Here is a 15,925-nt window from a genome sequence, read left to right as displayed (position 1 = left end):
TAAGTGTACTGGGTTGAGCATGGAAAACAGAAACTGACTACATTAATCCAAAGAGTGCTTCTGAATATGTGTTTCAGAGTGACAAACGCAAGGCTAAGGTTTGTTTGTATATTATATTCATTACAATCAACCTTTCTTCAGAAACTGGTGTGGCAGTGTTAAACATACAGCCTATAACAGCACACACGTGCTACTACTGCCAAATGTTAGTCTCACGTTGTGACTTTCGAAGTTGTTAAAATGGCCTCGCGATGTTTAAAAGCAAAGGGATACTGTAGCCAAATAATAGCAGATCGCCACCTGTCCCAATTTGTAAAATTTTTGCAAGTGGTGCCATATTTCTATTAATTAGTTCATTATATATTTAGCAGTAGTGATTGTGGGATTGGAGATTTGTACTTGGGAGCAATTTGTTTCCACGTTGGTTTCCTGTGTGCAAGCTGGAGCCTTTAGATGAGTAAAGGTTATTTGCCCATCCATGCAGTGAGATCTGTGTGTGAAGTCTGCAGTTGCACAGCATGTCTCTTAATATTTTAGGCCTGTTCAGAAACCCTAGTGCTGTTGTGTAACAGGAGCTGCTAGACCTCTTGGCACTCAGGGGCTGATGAGATGATGTGCTCACAGTTGGACCCAATGTTCAGCTTTTGAGTTAAAGCTACAAACCTTCCAGATGCAGGTGTTCTGAACCTATAAGTTTCCTGAAGATTTATGGGCATCACAGTAAAAGTGGTGAATACTTCTGCATTCACTGTGTGTTTTACATGTTTTATTAATTTGCAAATATCTGGAGAGCTTTGTTTTCACATTAACATTGATGACTTTTCCTCCTCAGTGTCAAAAAAGGACTAAATACTGTATGTGTTAAAGAAGGAGTAGGCTGAGCTATGGTACAGTAATGGACACAGAAAGTGGTTGCAAGGTGTTCCCGAGAAAAGTTTTATGGCTCAGTGATAACTTCTTCCCAGTTTGAAACTAAAGCTTTCTTGGAAAGGAAGACAGATTTCAAGTATAAACTCTACTGTGCCTTCCATAAAGAGTCCAGAAACATAAAACAGATCCCCATTAAGGTTCCCCATGGATGTGGTAGTCAAAGCTCAAGGGTGAACTAAATTGCCAGCTGTTTTACCTTTTATATGTGGTCAATTAGATCCTGTTTGTGGCCAGTCAGTTTGGAGAGAGGGAAGGAAGTATGATGTTACTGCAGAGCTACTTACAGACTTGTCACTATTCTACAGTGTCTCAATATAGACTCAAAAGTGTTCTGCAATCAGTTGGCTTGACTCCTTGTTCTGAGGTACAGTACTGCAGAAGCAAGCCCTAAAGGCTGATATACAGTCACAGAACAAGTTGTATGACGTCTCGTCCACCACCTCTAGAAACCCAAGTTTTGATTGCTTTTTTTAGAGTGCTCTGTTTCAGGGAAATTATAAAGCAGAAGGTTAATAAATAGGCAAAACATATGACATTTACAGGAAGCACACAGGTAGCTGCATTTCATGTTGTGTGTTGAATACCAGCTGTGCTACTGTGACTCACAAATGTGGAGGTGTAGGGAAAGTCTGTCTGATGATGCTGGTAGTCTAGGTTCAGCTCAGTGTGGGAGTTCGCACAACCTACAGTTCTGGATCTCTATAAATGGACTTATTTCGCCAGTGCCAAGTAATAACATTTTTAACTGGTATCAACTCTGATGTTGGTAATAGTGCCCCTACACGTCGGAGAGGCAATATTCAAAAGAAGGCTGCCCAGAAAATACTGCAAAAGAATAATTACAGATCACCTTCATAGCAAACACTAGATAAGTTTGCATGTCACCCGAAAATTTTGAATATATCTGCGAGATGAAACTATGTCTCATAATTGTTTTGTATTGTTAAAAGAGAGTTGTGTTTTGTGTGCTAAAGGCAGATTATAGAAATGATGGATAAAAAATGTTGCTTAAACTGAAGATGTCAGGTAAATTAAGGCTATTCTATATATAGAGGAGTGTGCATACACATGTGAGTCATATGAGTGTGTGTTTATGTAGAGATTTAGGTATGAATCTTTTATGTATCAGTTACCTGTTAAGTGAAGTGACCGATAGAAAATTGGAAATTACTTTGTAGGTTTATAGAGTTAGTATAGAGGGTTTTGTTAATTGCTGTGTGTTGTGTGGTACACATGTACATCCTGGTGTTAGTTGCAGTTACATGAGGTCGTGCATTGTGTGCTTTCAAGTAACATAACATCCTTTTTTTGTTTGCATAACGTGTAGTAGTGTTTGCCATAGAAGAGCAGAATTAATCAAATTCGCCACTTCTCTGGAACCTGAGTTTTGCCTTAGTGTACTGCTTCATTTGATGGGCCTGAACAGCAAAATGTTTTTTTTCAGTCTGACACTAGTTGTCACTATCTGATTTTGGCTCTGTTTGTTTTGCATGTGATATTAGGTGACAGTAATTTGATTTATGTCATCCGAAGGCTGATTAGTGTCAGTACAGTTTTCTATAAGAATTAAACATTACGTTATAGATGTATGTTGGGACTGTTAACCTGATTTTGTTTTTCTGAACAATAAGGCCAGTTGCCTCATTACCTTTTTTGCATATTTTTGTGCTTCTACTTTAGGATGTGTTTTGCTGGAACATGTTGACTGTCCTAGGGGAATTTGTTGTCAAAATGATAAAGCTGTGTTTTATGCTCTACCTGTTGCCTACCTAATGAAATTTCCACTGTTGAGTTTGTTTCTGCTTAATTGTTGTAAACATAATGACACAATACGGTTTCTTAAGACTAGAGCTGCAATAATAAGTCAATTGATCGATTACTCAGTGACTGTTTTGATAATTGAATAATTGTTTTAATAATTTTTGGACAAAAATGGCAAACATTCCCTGGTTCCAGCTTCTCCAATGTGAGGATTTGATGCTTTTGATATTTGAATATTTCTGGATTTTGGACTGTTGGTTGGACAAAACAAAACATTTGAAGACGTCACCTTGGGCTGTGATTCAGTTTTTTGACATTTTATAGACAAAATGATTTAACTGAGAAAATAACCTGCATATTGATCGATAATAACAATAATCATTAGGTGCAGCCCCAACACCTCTGCATTTTGTATCTTTTAGCAATTGTTAAGTTGTGGAAAGTATTGACTAATTTTGTTAGAGTGCATTCTGGGGGTTACGCAGTTGATATTGCTCAGCAAATCAGCAGCATATGATTCCAGCATAACAGCAGCAGCAGCAGCAGCCTGAATGCATCTCTGAGTAGCAGTGGTCACCCCCAGGTCCAAAGTGCTATCTGTCTGTGGTCACCATGGTGACGTTCAGTAAACGTAATGTTGTTAATGAGGAGACAAGACTGACTCATAAATCACAGGCTGTGACAAACAAATGAATGACGCCCCACTGGTAGGTTTAAGTCACTAGTCCTCATGTTGGGTGAAAATGAACGAACACCATTGCATTTCTCTTTGGTTTCAGGGTACTTTGTGTAGCTTGGGAGTCTGACCAACTGAGGCCAATTGATTTGCAGGAGAAGCTGTTTCTGTGTTGCTTGTTATTTCTTACCGGCTGTTTCTGACATTTGGTCAATTTGCAAGCAAAATTGTTCTCTCAGTGAAAGCAGTATCCCTTTGCCGTACCTACATCATGACAGAGTATATAGTATTACTGCTTAGAGCACTACATTGACCGATTATGGTAATGGTGTCCTATCTGGTTTACTAAAAAAAAAAAAAAGCCACAAGTCAATTATACTTGATCCAGAACTCTGCTGCTGGAGTAGTGGCAAGAGGGAGAGGGATAGTGCACATTATAGTTATTGTCAAATCCCTGCAATGGCTACCTGTAAGGTTTTAACATAGTTATTAAGTTCTTTTACTTGTTTATGAAGCATTACATGGCCTTACAACTTATGTGTGTGAAACATTTTTGATGTTCTAGTTGGAACATCAAAAAATCCCCTGAGAGCAGACCTGTAACAGTTTCAAAATGCAGAAAAAAAATTCTGTATTTAGCTTCTGTGCTCCTAGCAGTTGGCTCTGGCTCTGTATCAGTACCTGAGTGTTGATGAAAATCCTGATATATTTTAACATAAGCTCAAAACCTACCTTTTTAGCATGCCATTTGAAGTAGTTATTATATTTATTATATTATTATATTTAGCATATTAGTTATATCTTATTTTTATTTTTCTAACCTTAAAATATTTTATTTAATTGATTGTATATTATGTTGAGTGAGTGTTTTAATCATTTGTGCTAATCATTGATTTATTTGACGCAGCTGTTGTATGGTGATAATACATGCACACTGGCACAGAATGGAGGTTGGCTCATTGACAATGAGTGTGCAGTATATACAAAAACATGTAATGATTTTTTAAATTGCAAGGTAATGGTTGTACACAGACAGGTGTGGCCCATTATTCCTCAAGGCTTACATAGAGCTCATGCATCATTAATATAGCGGTGACACTGTCTTTGACAGGCTAAATTATTGATTTATGAAGTCTTTAAATGAAGTATCTTCACGTAACCGCTTGAACGCCACAGTGGCAAAATACAGCTGTACTGAACCTGATATCTCTCTGAAGCTTTGGTACAAATTATCAGTGTCTGCTAGATAGGGGATGGGAGGAGGAGGAGAAAGAAAACAAAGAAAAACCTTTGAACAATAATTTTTGGCAATGATTACCATGGCGACAAACAAAGTTTCAAAGCATACAAGTCATTACCACCACAAGTACAGCAGAGATTAAATAGACTACTTTTTTATTGTCTATAAAAGACAGTGTCAGGTGCTACAGCTTCATGCATTTGATTTCCTAAATATTTAATTTCTGGCAAGTTTTTTGGACACTTCTCTATGACCCATTCTGTTATGCCTAATATTTACCTTTTCCTATATCATTTGGTCTAGTTTTGGATTACTTTAAACAAGCATTTGGTTTGAACAGTGTTCCAGAAAATGTTTGAATGAATGAATTGGGGATAATTTCTCAGATACAGTTTTACTAACTTGAATGCACAATTGCATCTCACTGCTCTTGTATTTGCTGTTAAATAGGATTAACATTTTGTTTTGTAAAGAGAACTTGCTCCTGTTCTTTTCTGATAAAAGTGAAATCCTCACACACAATGACACCTGTTAATTCCCATCTTCCCTCCATTTCTGTCTTATAGATGTTCCCCCTGCTGAGCAGGAGAAGCTCTTCATTCAGAAGTTGCGGCAGTGCTGCGTCCTCTTCGATTTTGTCTCAGATCCACTGAGTGACCTGAAATGGAAGGAAGTGAAACGGGCAGCGCTGAGCGAGATGGTGGAGTATATCACCCACAACAGGAACGTAATCACGGAACCCATCTACCCAGAGGTGGTTCACATGGTCAGTATTAAAACAGAGTGAATTAGGGACTTGGATTTGTCATTGACATTGACATAAAAAAAATTAACAAAGATATTATTTTATTTTTGAGCTATTGAATGTTCCCTAACAGAAAATGTAATTATTTAAACTGTCCAATAATTTGAGATGTGAACATAATCAAGTTAACTGTCTTTTTTTATACCCCATGACTTGACTTTACAAGAAACCCTTGGTTTGTCTTATAAATTGTGAAATTAATTTCCAGCACAGAACCTTTTTTTTTTTTTTTTTTTAACTTATTCATGGTGATAAGCAACAAATATTCAGAGTAAAATGTTGATTTATAAATCATTATGATACAGAAATTTCCACATAGGAAAACAATGTCTTTTACTGCAGTCCACAGTAACTCTTTGGGGCTGCATAGAGTACTGCTTTGATGGGTTATATTTTATCATTGTTTCTCAAATGGCATTAAACAGTATAGTGTCATGCATTAAACAAAAAAATACTTTTATCTTAAGTTCTTGTTCTTCATTAAGAACATTTATCACATCATCACTTTTTCCCACACAAGTTTTCTCTTCTTGTCGGTAAAGTTCTAAGGCATGCTTGTGATTAAAGCTCTACTGTATTTTACTGAATAGATGCAACCTCGAAGAGCCATCTGACTCAGTACATTGTACCTATTACTGTCATATTCCATTAACCTCTTTGTAATGATCTGCAATTTGTTAAAAAGCTACATCTTTCTTTTTCATGTGGGCTATATTCGTTACCCATGGGAAGAGAACTCACTGTTGTTTCCACTGTCACTGGTTCTTACTGGTATCAGACTCTTACAGCCTTTATTTTTTGGCTCCTCCCCAAGTCATTGAAACTCACATGAGCATCACTGACCTCAGTTTGAACCCAAATATCTGTGTCATACAAACCTGACTCAACTGTTGTCCTTTAAATCTTTGGTAAACCGTTAAGCGACCCATTTATTTTGTTTCCCTGAAGTGGTCACTTAGTGGTGGGTGTTTAAAGATCCTCCACCCATCTGAACCTGTTCATTCAATAGTCAGTGTGGCTGTCATTGAGCTCCTACTGTATATTTATCAGAAATGCATCCCTCTGAGTTTGTGGCCTGGATGTGTTCATGAGGCCAGCTTTGCTTTCCCAAGCCATATTAAAAAGCCTTTGATGTTAATCAAAGCCCTGCTTCAATGATACATGGTAAACTGCAGATGATCAAGGTGCAAATTTCCCTCGATCCTCCTTGTTGTGGCTTTATTTGATCAGTGCAGTAGAAAATGCAACAGAGCTGCCAAATCAGCTTGAAAATATATTCTTATTCCTGGCAACCCCTTTCCCCTGCCCCCTTAAAGACAAGGATTCTTTGAAGTCCACTGATGGTTTTCATCATCAAAGTGTGGAGATTGACACGACAAACTCCTTTTATAACGGTAAAGAGTGTATTCTTATGTTAAGGCTGTATGCATTGTTTTCTCCCATAAGTCCTTGTTCTTTTAGAGCATGTTTGATTCCTCAGTGTTGAAGGTTTAGAGCAATATTTTTGGCAGACGTTTGGCTGACATCACACTGGTTGCTCCATTAGTCCAATTCTCTGAGGGGGGGTAAGAAATGGTTTATGCTGCACGCTGGAGGGACTGTCTAAGTTTGCTCGCTGGAAAGGGATAATAGACTCGGAGGGAAAATAGATGGAATCTTCCCAGTTTGCGGGATTGGTATTGTCAGGTAAACAAGGTCTTATCATACACCAGCGCAGGAGGGAATTTTCAACCACTAATCTAAATTTTCATTCATTCTTTTTCATAAAGAAAAGACAGAATTTTCTCATTAAACGGTTTGATGGCAAATTTGTATTGTTTCTATTGACATATCTGTTAAAGCAATATGTGGAGTGCTTAATTTTTAGTTGGCAGCTAAGTAGTTCCCAAAAGACAAAATAAAATGTATTGATAAACCAGTTTGCATAGGCTACGGAACATTTATTACAGTACCAATTACTGTGGTCTGTGCAGGAAAATGGCCCGCATATCTCATACTTTTAGTCCATTTTGGCATGGAAAGGTTGCTTGACAGAGCTGCAAAGAGTTTTTTAGCAGTCAGTTGCACCACAACCTATTGATTATTTGTCTTATTTGCTCGTCAAATACTGTGTCTGATGCATTTCAGAATTCCCAATTCAGTTCCATTATTTCAGCTGTCAGGTGTTTTTTAGAGGCAAATATTCAGTTATTGTTTGTCAAAGTGTCAGGTATAATAGACAAAGATAACAGCATGAGGAAATGGTTACGAGGGTTTGGTAATAGCAACTGTTATTTTTCACCCTGGACAAAGGTAAGGCTGAATGCAGTATGAAAACTGATTGTAGGTCAATGCACAGTGTCTGTAAAAAGAGGTTTGTTTATTAAAGTATTCAGCTAAATTAAAACATTCAGTTTCTGTAGAGACTCTTTCTTCTTCAGATCACAGACATAATCAGTCCACCAGCACTTATAAAAAAGCAACAATTACCAGACTTAAATTTGAGATGCTTTTCTTCAGTGGAAATTGTTATTAATTTATAATTTTACCAAGCATCAACAGGAATGTAATTGTATTTCAAATAAATTAGTCTCTTGTAATTTTTTAATTTCTTTTGAAGTTCTTTCATTAGCTTTAATCAGTGAACTGAACTCCCCACGTATTTGATATCAGGCTAATGCTAGATATAAGACATATCACAGCTTTCTTTTTCTGCCTGTTTCCATGCACAAGCAGCCTTTGAACACCAGGGTCTGAAGAGAATTTGACACTTCTTGTTGTCCAGTGGTTCCACTGAAATATTTTTGTATGCACTGTATTGTAAAATGAACAGATTGAATTTGTGATTGACATCTTTGTCGGGAGTTCAAACATGGTATCATGAATCCTTTTGTCTTAACTGAGAATTTTGAAATTTTCAATGGAGTGTTGAGCTAACTTACCTTTCTCTGACTGTTCCACAGTTTGCTGTGAATATGTTTAGGACGTTGCCGCCATCATCCAACCCCACAGGTGCAGAGTTTGACCCAGAAGAAGATGAGCCTACGCTAGAGGCTGCATGGCCACATCTACAGGTACACAGTAAACAAATACGCAGACACACTAGGACAACGTCTTGCTCATTCACTGCAAGGTGATGAGAATAAATCCATTCAGCTGTTACATTCAAATAACTCAACCTATTGTTTTCTTCCACAGCTCGTCTATGAATTCTTCCTACGGTTCTTAGAGTCACCTGACTTTCAACCAAACATAGCCAAAAAGTATATTGACCAGAGGTTTGTAATGCAGGTGAGCACATAGTGATACAAGTTTGTGTGTGTTATTGTAAGTTTTTTTTTTTTGTCTTTGTATTTGCTGCTCAGTAGTATTTACTATTAGTGTATGAGTAACCTTTTCTTGTGCACAGCTCTTAGAACTATTTGACAGTGAAGACCCCAGGGAAAGAGATTTTTTAAAGACCACTCTGCATCGCATCTATGGCAAGTTCCTGGGCCTACGAGCATACATTAGGAAACAGATTAATAACATATTTTATAGGTGAGTGAGTATTTGAGTTAGATATATTAGTGGCACTTGTGTTGTTTTTGTGTTTAATGGAGGGTTTTTTTTCTTAAACTACCGTGATGAACTCACATGTTTCTGATTGCTATTTTTCAGGTTCATTTATGAGACTGAACATCATAATGGAATAGCAGAATTATTGGAAATATTAGGCAGGTAAGAAGTGGATCAATTGGAGTGGAGCTCTTAAGTACAGCTACAGCACTTATTTCCCTAATGACCACTTTCTCCTTACAGCATAATCAATGGATTTGCATTACCATTGAAAGAAGAACACAAGATATTCCTGCTGAAAGTTCTGCTGCCTTTACACAAAGTCAAGTCGCTTAGTGTATATCACCCACAGGTAACTATTTTTTCAATGTTGCATTATGATTTGCTTTGCCATAAACAAGACATTATAACATCAGTGTTTATATTCCTGTAGTTTTGGTAGCGTTGGCAAATATGATGTTGTCTTTCTCCCTTAGCTGGCCTACTGTGTGGTACAATTCTTAGAGAAGGATAGCACCCTCACAGAACCGGTAAGATTTGATTTATTAACGTTATGTTGTTAATATTGTTGATTGAATTATCCTTCAATATCCTTTCTGTTCAAGAGAAAACTGGTATGAACCTGAGGACTCCCTTGCCAAAGTCTTGTTTTCATTCATTAATTTCATTTGTATGCTACGTTGTAATGTGATTTATCAGGTAGTCATGAACAGGATATTTGGCTTGCCACGAAAAAAATGTGAAGCAGTCTTTTGTTATGTCTTCAAAAGCAGAGGAAATGCATTTGAATTGTTTTAAATAAAATAAAAAGGGGATAAACAGAGAGAAAATAACATATAGGCCATTTCCTTGCTGATCCTGTCTGATTTCAGAATAATGGACAGGAAAACAAAAGGAAAAAAGTCCCCAATCCCGGGAGACAAGTACAATGACATACAAACAAAGTATATACATAGCTGTTGGTACTTTATCTCTCTAAATATGTTGTCTACTTTGTCTGTAGTGTGTTATTGAACTTTTTGTAAACACTAGCCCCGGTAGTCCTTAACAACAGATTATTATGGACAAATCAGCTGTCCAAACATTCTTCATTAGTAAGCCTGTTGTCCTGTTTGTGTGTGCTTGTGCGCCTGCAGACGGTGATGGCTTTGTTGAAATACTGGCCAAAGACCCACAGTCCAAAAGAGGTGATGTTCCTCAATGAACTGGAGGAGATCCTGGACGTGATTGAACCTTCAGAATTTGTCAAAGTCATGGAGCCCCTCTTCAGACAGCTGGCAAAGTGTGTGTCCAGCCCACACTTTCAGGTCTGACATTTATTCCAGTACAATTTCTTTTTTTCTATCACAAGTTGTCTGTGTACATGCGTAACTTGTTAGGAACTAATGTGTCATTAGGTGGCGGAGCGAGCTCTGTACTACTGGAACAATGAGTACATCATGAGCCTGATTAGTGACAACGCCGCCAAGATCCTGCCAATCATGTTCCCAGCCCTCTACCGCAACTCCAAGACCCACTGGAACAAGTGAGTGACTACACTGGCTTCACCTTGTGTCTGTCTCTGTGTTTGTCTGTCTAATGAGGGATTGTGACGACAAGTCACCGGTCATAATCTTTGTGTCTGCAGAACCATCCACGGGTTGATCTACAATGCTCTGAAACTCTTCATGGAGATGAACCAGAAGCTTTTTGATGACTGCACCCAACAGTTCAGGGCAGAGAAAAGCAAGTAAGTCACAAGTGAAATGACATGTCCAAATCTCCAGTGCAGCTGCAGCTTCCTTGGTCTTGTAGCATTGTTAAACACAGCATTGAGCGCATCATACAAAAACATCATTAGCAATGGAAAAAATGACTAAGCACATAAGTAAACCATGAAAGTTAACTGACCCACAAACTACCAGAAAGGCTCTGTAACTTAACGGATTTGAGATGTCAGTATATGATGAGTAAAGTTTTCCTTTTTGTAGTCATCTTTTAATGATTTTTTTAATTGATTTTGTTTTGTTTGGTCTCTCAGAGAGAAAGCCAAATGGAAAGAGAGAGAAGAAGCGTGGCTGAAGATTGAGAATCTAGCAAAGTCAAATCCACAGGTGAGCAAAGAGATTTTAACCCAGCAGTACTATGAATGCTGCAGACATCTTTACTGGCTAATGCATTTCGAAATTGCCGCAGTAACTTAAACTTAAACAAAAATATGCTAGGTTAGAGAGGGGAAAGAGAACTTATATATGTGCATTCAGAATGTATTTAGACCCCTTCACTTTTTTTCTCATTTTGTTATGTTGCAGCCTTATGCTAAAATAAAATAAAAAATCCCTCATCAATCTACACCCAGTACCCTTAATGACAAAAGGAAAAACTGAAATATCACATTGACATAAGTATTCAGACCCTTTGCTATGACACTTGAAATTTAGCTCAGGTGCCTCCTTTTTCTCCATAATTTTGAATTGGAAGAAGTTTGGAAAAACCAGGACTCTTCCTAGAGCTTGCTGCAGCCAAACCGAGTAATCAGGGGCGAAGAACCCTGGTAAGGGAGGTGACCAAGAACCCGATGGTCACTTTGCACGAGCTCTCGAGATCCTGTGTGGAGATGGGAGAAACGTCCAGAAGGAAGATTGCTCAGTTTGGTTGGGCGACTAGCTCCAGTCCTGGTTGTTCCAAAGTTCTTCCATTGAAGAATTATGGAGGCCTTTGGGACTCTTCAATGCAACAGAAATTTTTGTAGCTTTAGCCTTCCCCAGATCTGTGCCTCGACACAATCCTGTCTCTGAGCTCTACAAGCAGGTCATTCAACCTCATCGCTTGGTTTTTGCTCTGATATGCATTGTCAGCTGTGAGACCTTTATATAGACCGGTGTGTTCCTTTCCAAATCATGTCCAGTAAATGAACTTTACCACAGGTGGACTCCAAGTCAAGTTGTAGAAACATCTCAAAGATGATCAAGAGAAAGGGGAAGCACCTGACCTAAATTTCTAGTCTCCAAGCCGAGGGTCTGAATACTTATTTCAGTGTGATATTTCAGTTTTTCCTTTTGTTATTCTGGGGTATTAAGTGTAGACTGATGAGTGATTGACTGATGACTGATTTTTTATTTATTTTTTTATTTTTATTCTATTGTAGCATAAGGCTGCAACATAGCAAAATGTGAAAAAGTGAAGGGGCCTGAATTCTTTCCGAAATCTCTGTATGTGCACGTTAGCATGAGATGAGATCTCTTTGATTATTCAGAATGAGTCTGAATGTGAAGTTGACGAAAGGCCTCAAGTCAAAAGTTATATCAATGTTGAGGTCCCCTTTAACATTTCATTTTCTTCTCTTCTCTGTGTACAGTTTCTGATTTACATTGACTCAGTAGGCTCAGGCAGTCCAATGGACATGGAGACAGACGGGCCACTGCTAGACGATGTCAACATGCTAAAGAAAGCCGTAGAGGAGGAAGCAACACAGGTGAGGAATGGTGTGTCTGCGTATGGTGTAGCAGTGAATATACAGACATGTCTGTCTGAGGAAGGGTAGAGCTCATGTACAGTGTGGCTGCCTTGTGTAAACCTGCTACAGCTTTGATTTAATGGAGTGGTTTAAAGGGTTGTATTGTATCATGTTTCTAATCAAAATACATTTAGAAAAATTTGCTCACTGTTGTATTTTGGTAGTATTAAGAAACACAGCTATGCTTTTATCTTTTATATATTTCTGCCTCAGCAGAAACACTAGTAAGCTGGCTGTTGGCAGTCAAATCTCAGCAAATAATTCTCATTTGATATTTAAATTACCATAATTACCTCTGCAAAAGAGGTTATGCTTTCACCCGTGTCTGTTTGTTGGTTTGTCAGGATTATGCAATTATGCAAAAAGTACCTAACAGATTAGCGCCAAACTTGATGGAGGGAAGGGGCATGGGCCAGGGAAGAACCCATTAAATTTTGGGGTAGAGCTGGATCATTTACTATGAATTTGATTCCCCCCCCCTAAAATCTGGTTTACGCTGTTTGACGCTGGCCTTGGCGGAGGTCTGCGCTCACTGATTGCCCTTCTGTACTTAAATTTGAATCGGAATCAGAGAAACCTTAATGATCGCCGCAGGAAAATTGTTTGTTTGCCTTTCAAATACAATGAAGATTCATAATGAAGATTGGAAGCTCCCTCATGCTTTTGAGTCAATGTAGTGTCTGGAAAAGCATACAGATATCCAGCTATTTAGATGTAGGTAGACACCAAACTAAATTTGTTTTGTTGCCACCCACAACTCACACATTTGAGGCTATTTCAGGTAATGTTATACACGTTCAGCCCATCCAATAAATAATTCCTTTTGTCAAGATGATTATTAACACCTAAAAGAGGTCGGTCATGTGAAGTACCATCCCAGCTGTTTCCCAACTTCTAAGTGGAACAGGGGACAAACCAGGGGAATCTGAAAACCAGAATTTTTACTCAGACTAATTTCTTTGCCTGTAGATGTAATCATGCTCATATTTTCTTTTTCTTTTTTCAACTTTCACATTGCAGAATGAAGTTTGCTCATGTTGTCAACTTTGCTTTGGATGTGCAGCCACAGTGCCAAATGCAGATCAGGAATTTTTTTTGTTGAAAAGTGTGAGCAGGGTGCGTGAGAAGGCAGATGTGTTTTTGTTTCGATTGCATAGGTAGAAAAATGAGAGAGATAAATGTCACACTTTTCTGTTTCCCATGGGAGGCAGAAGTTAAATGTCTATGAACCAGGAGTATGTATCATTGTTGAATGTTTCTAATCCCTCTCTGTCCACTGTCTCCTTGTGTCCAGATCCAGAAAGATCAGCGAAGAGAGCGCCCATTGATGCGAAGGAAATCGGAGCTCCCCAAGGACATCTCCACTGTCACAGCCTTGGAGTTGCACCGAAGGGCCGAGGAAATGTTGACGACGCACGACGGCCACTAAGAGACCACCCCAGATCCACCATAAACCAGCAACAGAAGCATCCACAGAGGAACCACAGGCCCACAGAGGCCCGCACAACAACAGAACTCTGGTATCTCAGTCCAGCCCAGCACAACACAGAAGTGAACAGTCCCAGCTCAACCTGACAGAAAATGTCTAAAGCCACACATCTAAGCCTGGTTCAGCTTTCCGGACAAGCGGTGCTCAGTCCTTACTGATCCCCCTCTTCCCCCCCACCTGGTTGTTGTCCAGCAGAGACATCTGAGGTGCTGGACGGTCCTGCATGACCACGACACGCACCGTGAACTTCCCCCAAGATTCTGCAGTGTTGTTATTTCTTCTCCTCCCTGGTTTTTCTCTATTCCTGTCCTCTCAACCTGTTGTGTTTTTGGGGTGCTGTGCTGCCCCCTTCTGGTTATTTCTCTCAGGTGTTCTGTTCTGTTCTGTTCTGTGTGTGTGTGTGTGTGTGTGTGTGTGTGTGTGTGTGTGTGTGTGTGTGTGTGTGTGTGTGTGTGTGTGTGTGTGTAAGCTGTCTTCTCTTTTTGCCTCTTCTTTGTAGATGTCAGGTGCTTATACAAATAATATGAGCCCCTCCACAGAAAACTTCTTTGGTTTAATTAAAAAAAAAAAAAATCATCAGTTGATGAGAAAATGTCAGTTGTTTCTATATATTGAATAGTAGCTATTTTTCTCATAACATTTAAACTAGACAGCTGTTTATATTTTTTCCTACATAGTATAATAGGAGCTCTTCTCAGAGTAAAACACACTTTCTAGCTGTATAACTGGTCTGTTTGGAGTTTGCCCTTTTTTTCTCAGTTAATTTTCCATTTGCTGTGAAATTTCATTGATCATTCTGTTAATCGGGACAGGGTCACCAGGGACTCGATAGTAGAGCGTGTCTGGATTAAAACCATTACAACGCAGTTCTGTTCATCAAACAGTGCTGGCCTGACAGAGGTCCATGTTTTTCATCTATTAGATCTTTGTTCCTGCGTAGAAGCCTAGTTCGGTGCCAACTTCTCTGACAAATTTAGATTCTTTCTTAAAAGGATCCTTTTAATTGTGTAGGCAATAAGTTAATGGGTTGTGGTGTGTGTCTGTGGCTCAAAAAGAGGTCAGATGAGTTTATTACATGTCTAGATCTGTTTGATTGGTTGTTGGGATGGGTCCAGCTCATGCCCGGTTTGCTGCACCAGTTATGTGAGAGGGGATTGTTGGATTTATTTTTGGTTCCCCCATTCCCATCCAGCCATTGTAAGAGTGTGTTTAACATAGTCATTAGCATTCAGTACAAGTCAGTGTCATTCATGTGAGGCTTAGGAGAGGTCAGAGAGATGTAACTGCTCATCTGGGATTTACAGAGTGTTGCTGTGTGTTGAGAAGTCAAACAGGGGCAGCTACTGTGCTGATAGTGATCACTTTTTCTACTCTTCTCAAGCAAGACCCTTGTATTTATAAAACACTTGTTAGAGATTAGACTGCACCATAAATGAGGTATGTTTGGTTTGAAGAGGTCAAACATAAGCCTTTCTTTTCACAGTGCCTTTTATAGTCTAAGGGGATATTTGCTCAACTGAGAATCGAGTAGTAGCATTACCATTAATGCCAGATCATTAAAAAAAAAAATTGTGACATAAGTTTCCAAAAAAAAAAAGATGCGTTCAAGTCTGTACTCAGCAGACCTTGGGCCCCTTGGACTCGAGCACATGCCTTGTTTAAGCTGCAAAGTCCATTTTGTAGTGAAAAGCTCGAGAGGAGAAGCAGTGGTCGCCCCAAACCACTTCAGCAATGAAGCACTTCCTGGTAAAACTTGAAAGAAAATAGAAACACAACTGAAAAAAAAAACAAACTAGTAAAGAATTGAAATCTGTGATGCTGTCTGTTTTGTTGTGTGGGGTCACCTCCCCTGGGTGCCTGTCGATAAGAGCTCTAGCCTCAACAGTAGAGGAAACCACCTCCCATCACAATTTTTCCATTCTGTGCCCCCACTGTCCCATTCCACTCTTGTTTCTTAAAATTGTTTAACCCCCACCCTCCCACCCCTCCCA

General features: G+C 38.9%; 1 protein-coding gene across 3 annotated transcripts in view; it reads left to right on the top strand.

The window, feature by feature from the left end:
• Positions 1-15,925, top strand: part of ppp2r5cb (protein phosphatase 2, regulatory subunit B', gamma b) — a 28,771-nt gene that overhangs the window by 11,979 nt on the left and 867 nt on the right. For 2 of the 3 annotated variants that reach the window (XM_040125134.1, XM_040125135.1), the window contains 13 exons: positions 5,174-5,373; positions 8,355-8,465; positions 8,590-8,682; positions 8,801-8,931; positions 9,052-9,111; positions 9,193-9,301; positions 9,426-9,479; positions 10,086-10,256; positions 10,347-10,474; positions 10,577-10,678; positions 10,970-11,042; positions 12,287-12,403; positions 13,740-13,874. In XM_040125134.1, the coding sequence (XP_039981068.1) occupies positions 5,174-5,373; positions 8,355-8,465; positions 8,590-8,682; positions 8,801-8,931; positions 9,052-9,111; positions 9,193-9,301; positions 9,426-9,479; positions 10,086-10,256; positions 10,347-10,474; positions 10,577-10,678; positions 10,970-11,042; positions 12,287-12,403; positions 13,740-13,874 (1,484 nt within the window). Of the gene's footprint in view, positions 1-5,173; positions 5,374-8,354; positions 8,466-8,589; positions 8,683-8,800; positions 8,932-9,051; positions 9,112-9,192; positions 9,302-9,425; positions 9,480-10,085; positions 10,257-10,346; positions 10,475-10,576; positions 10,679-10,969; positions 11,043-12,286; positions 12,404-13,739 lie in introns of all 3 variants that reach the window. The other variant, XM_040125133.1, reaches the window with a different exon arrangement.

Source organism: Xiphias gladius, chromosome 4 (assembly GCF_016859285.1).
Source record: "Xiphias gladius isolate SHS-SW01 ecotype Sanya breed wild chromosome 4, ASM1685928v1, whole genome shotgun sequence".
Classification (NCBI taxonomy): Eukaryota; Metazoa; Chordata; class Actinopteri; order Istiophoriformes; family Xiphiidae; genus Xiphias; species Xiphias gladius.
Note: the sequence above shows the minus strand (reverse complement) of the source record. Positions and strands in the feature narration are given on the sequence as shown.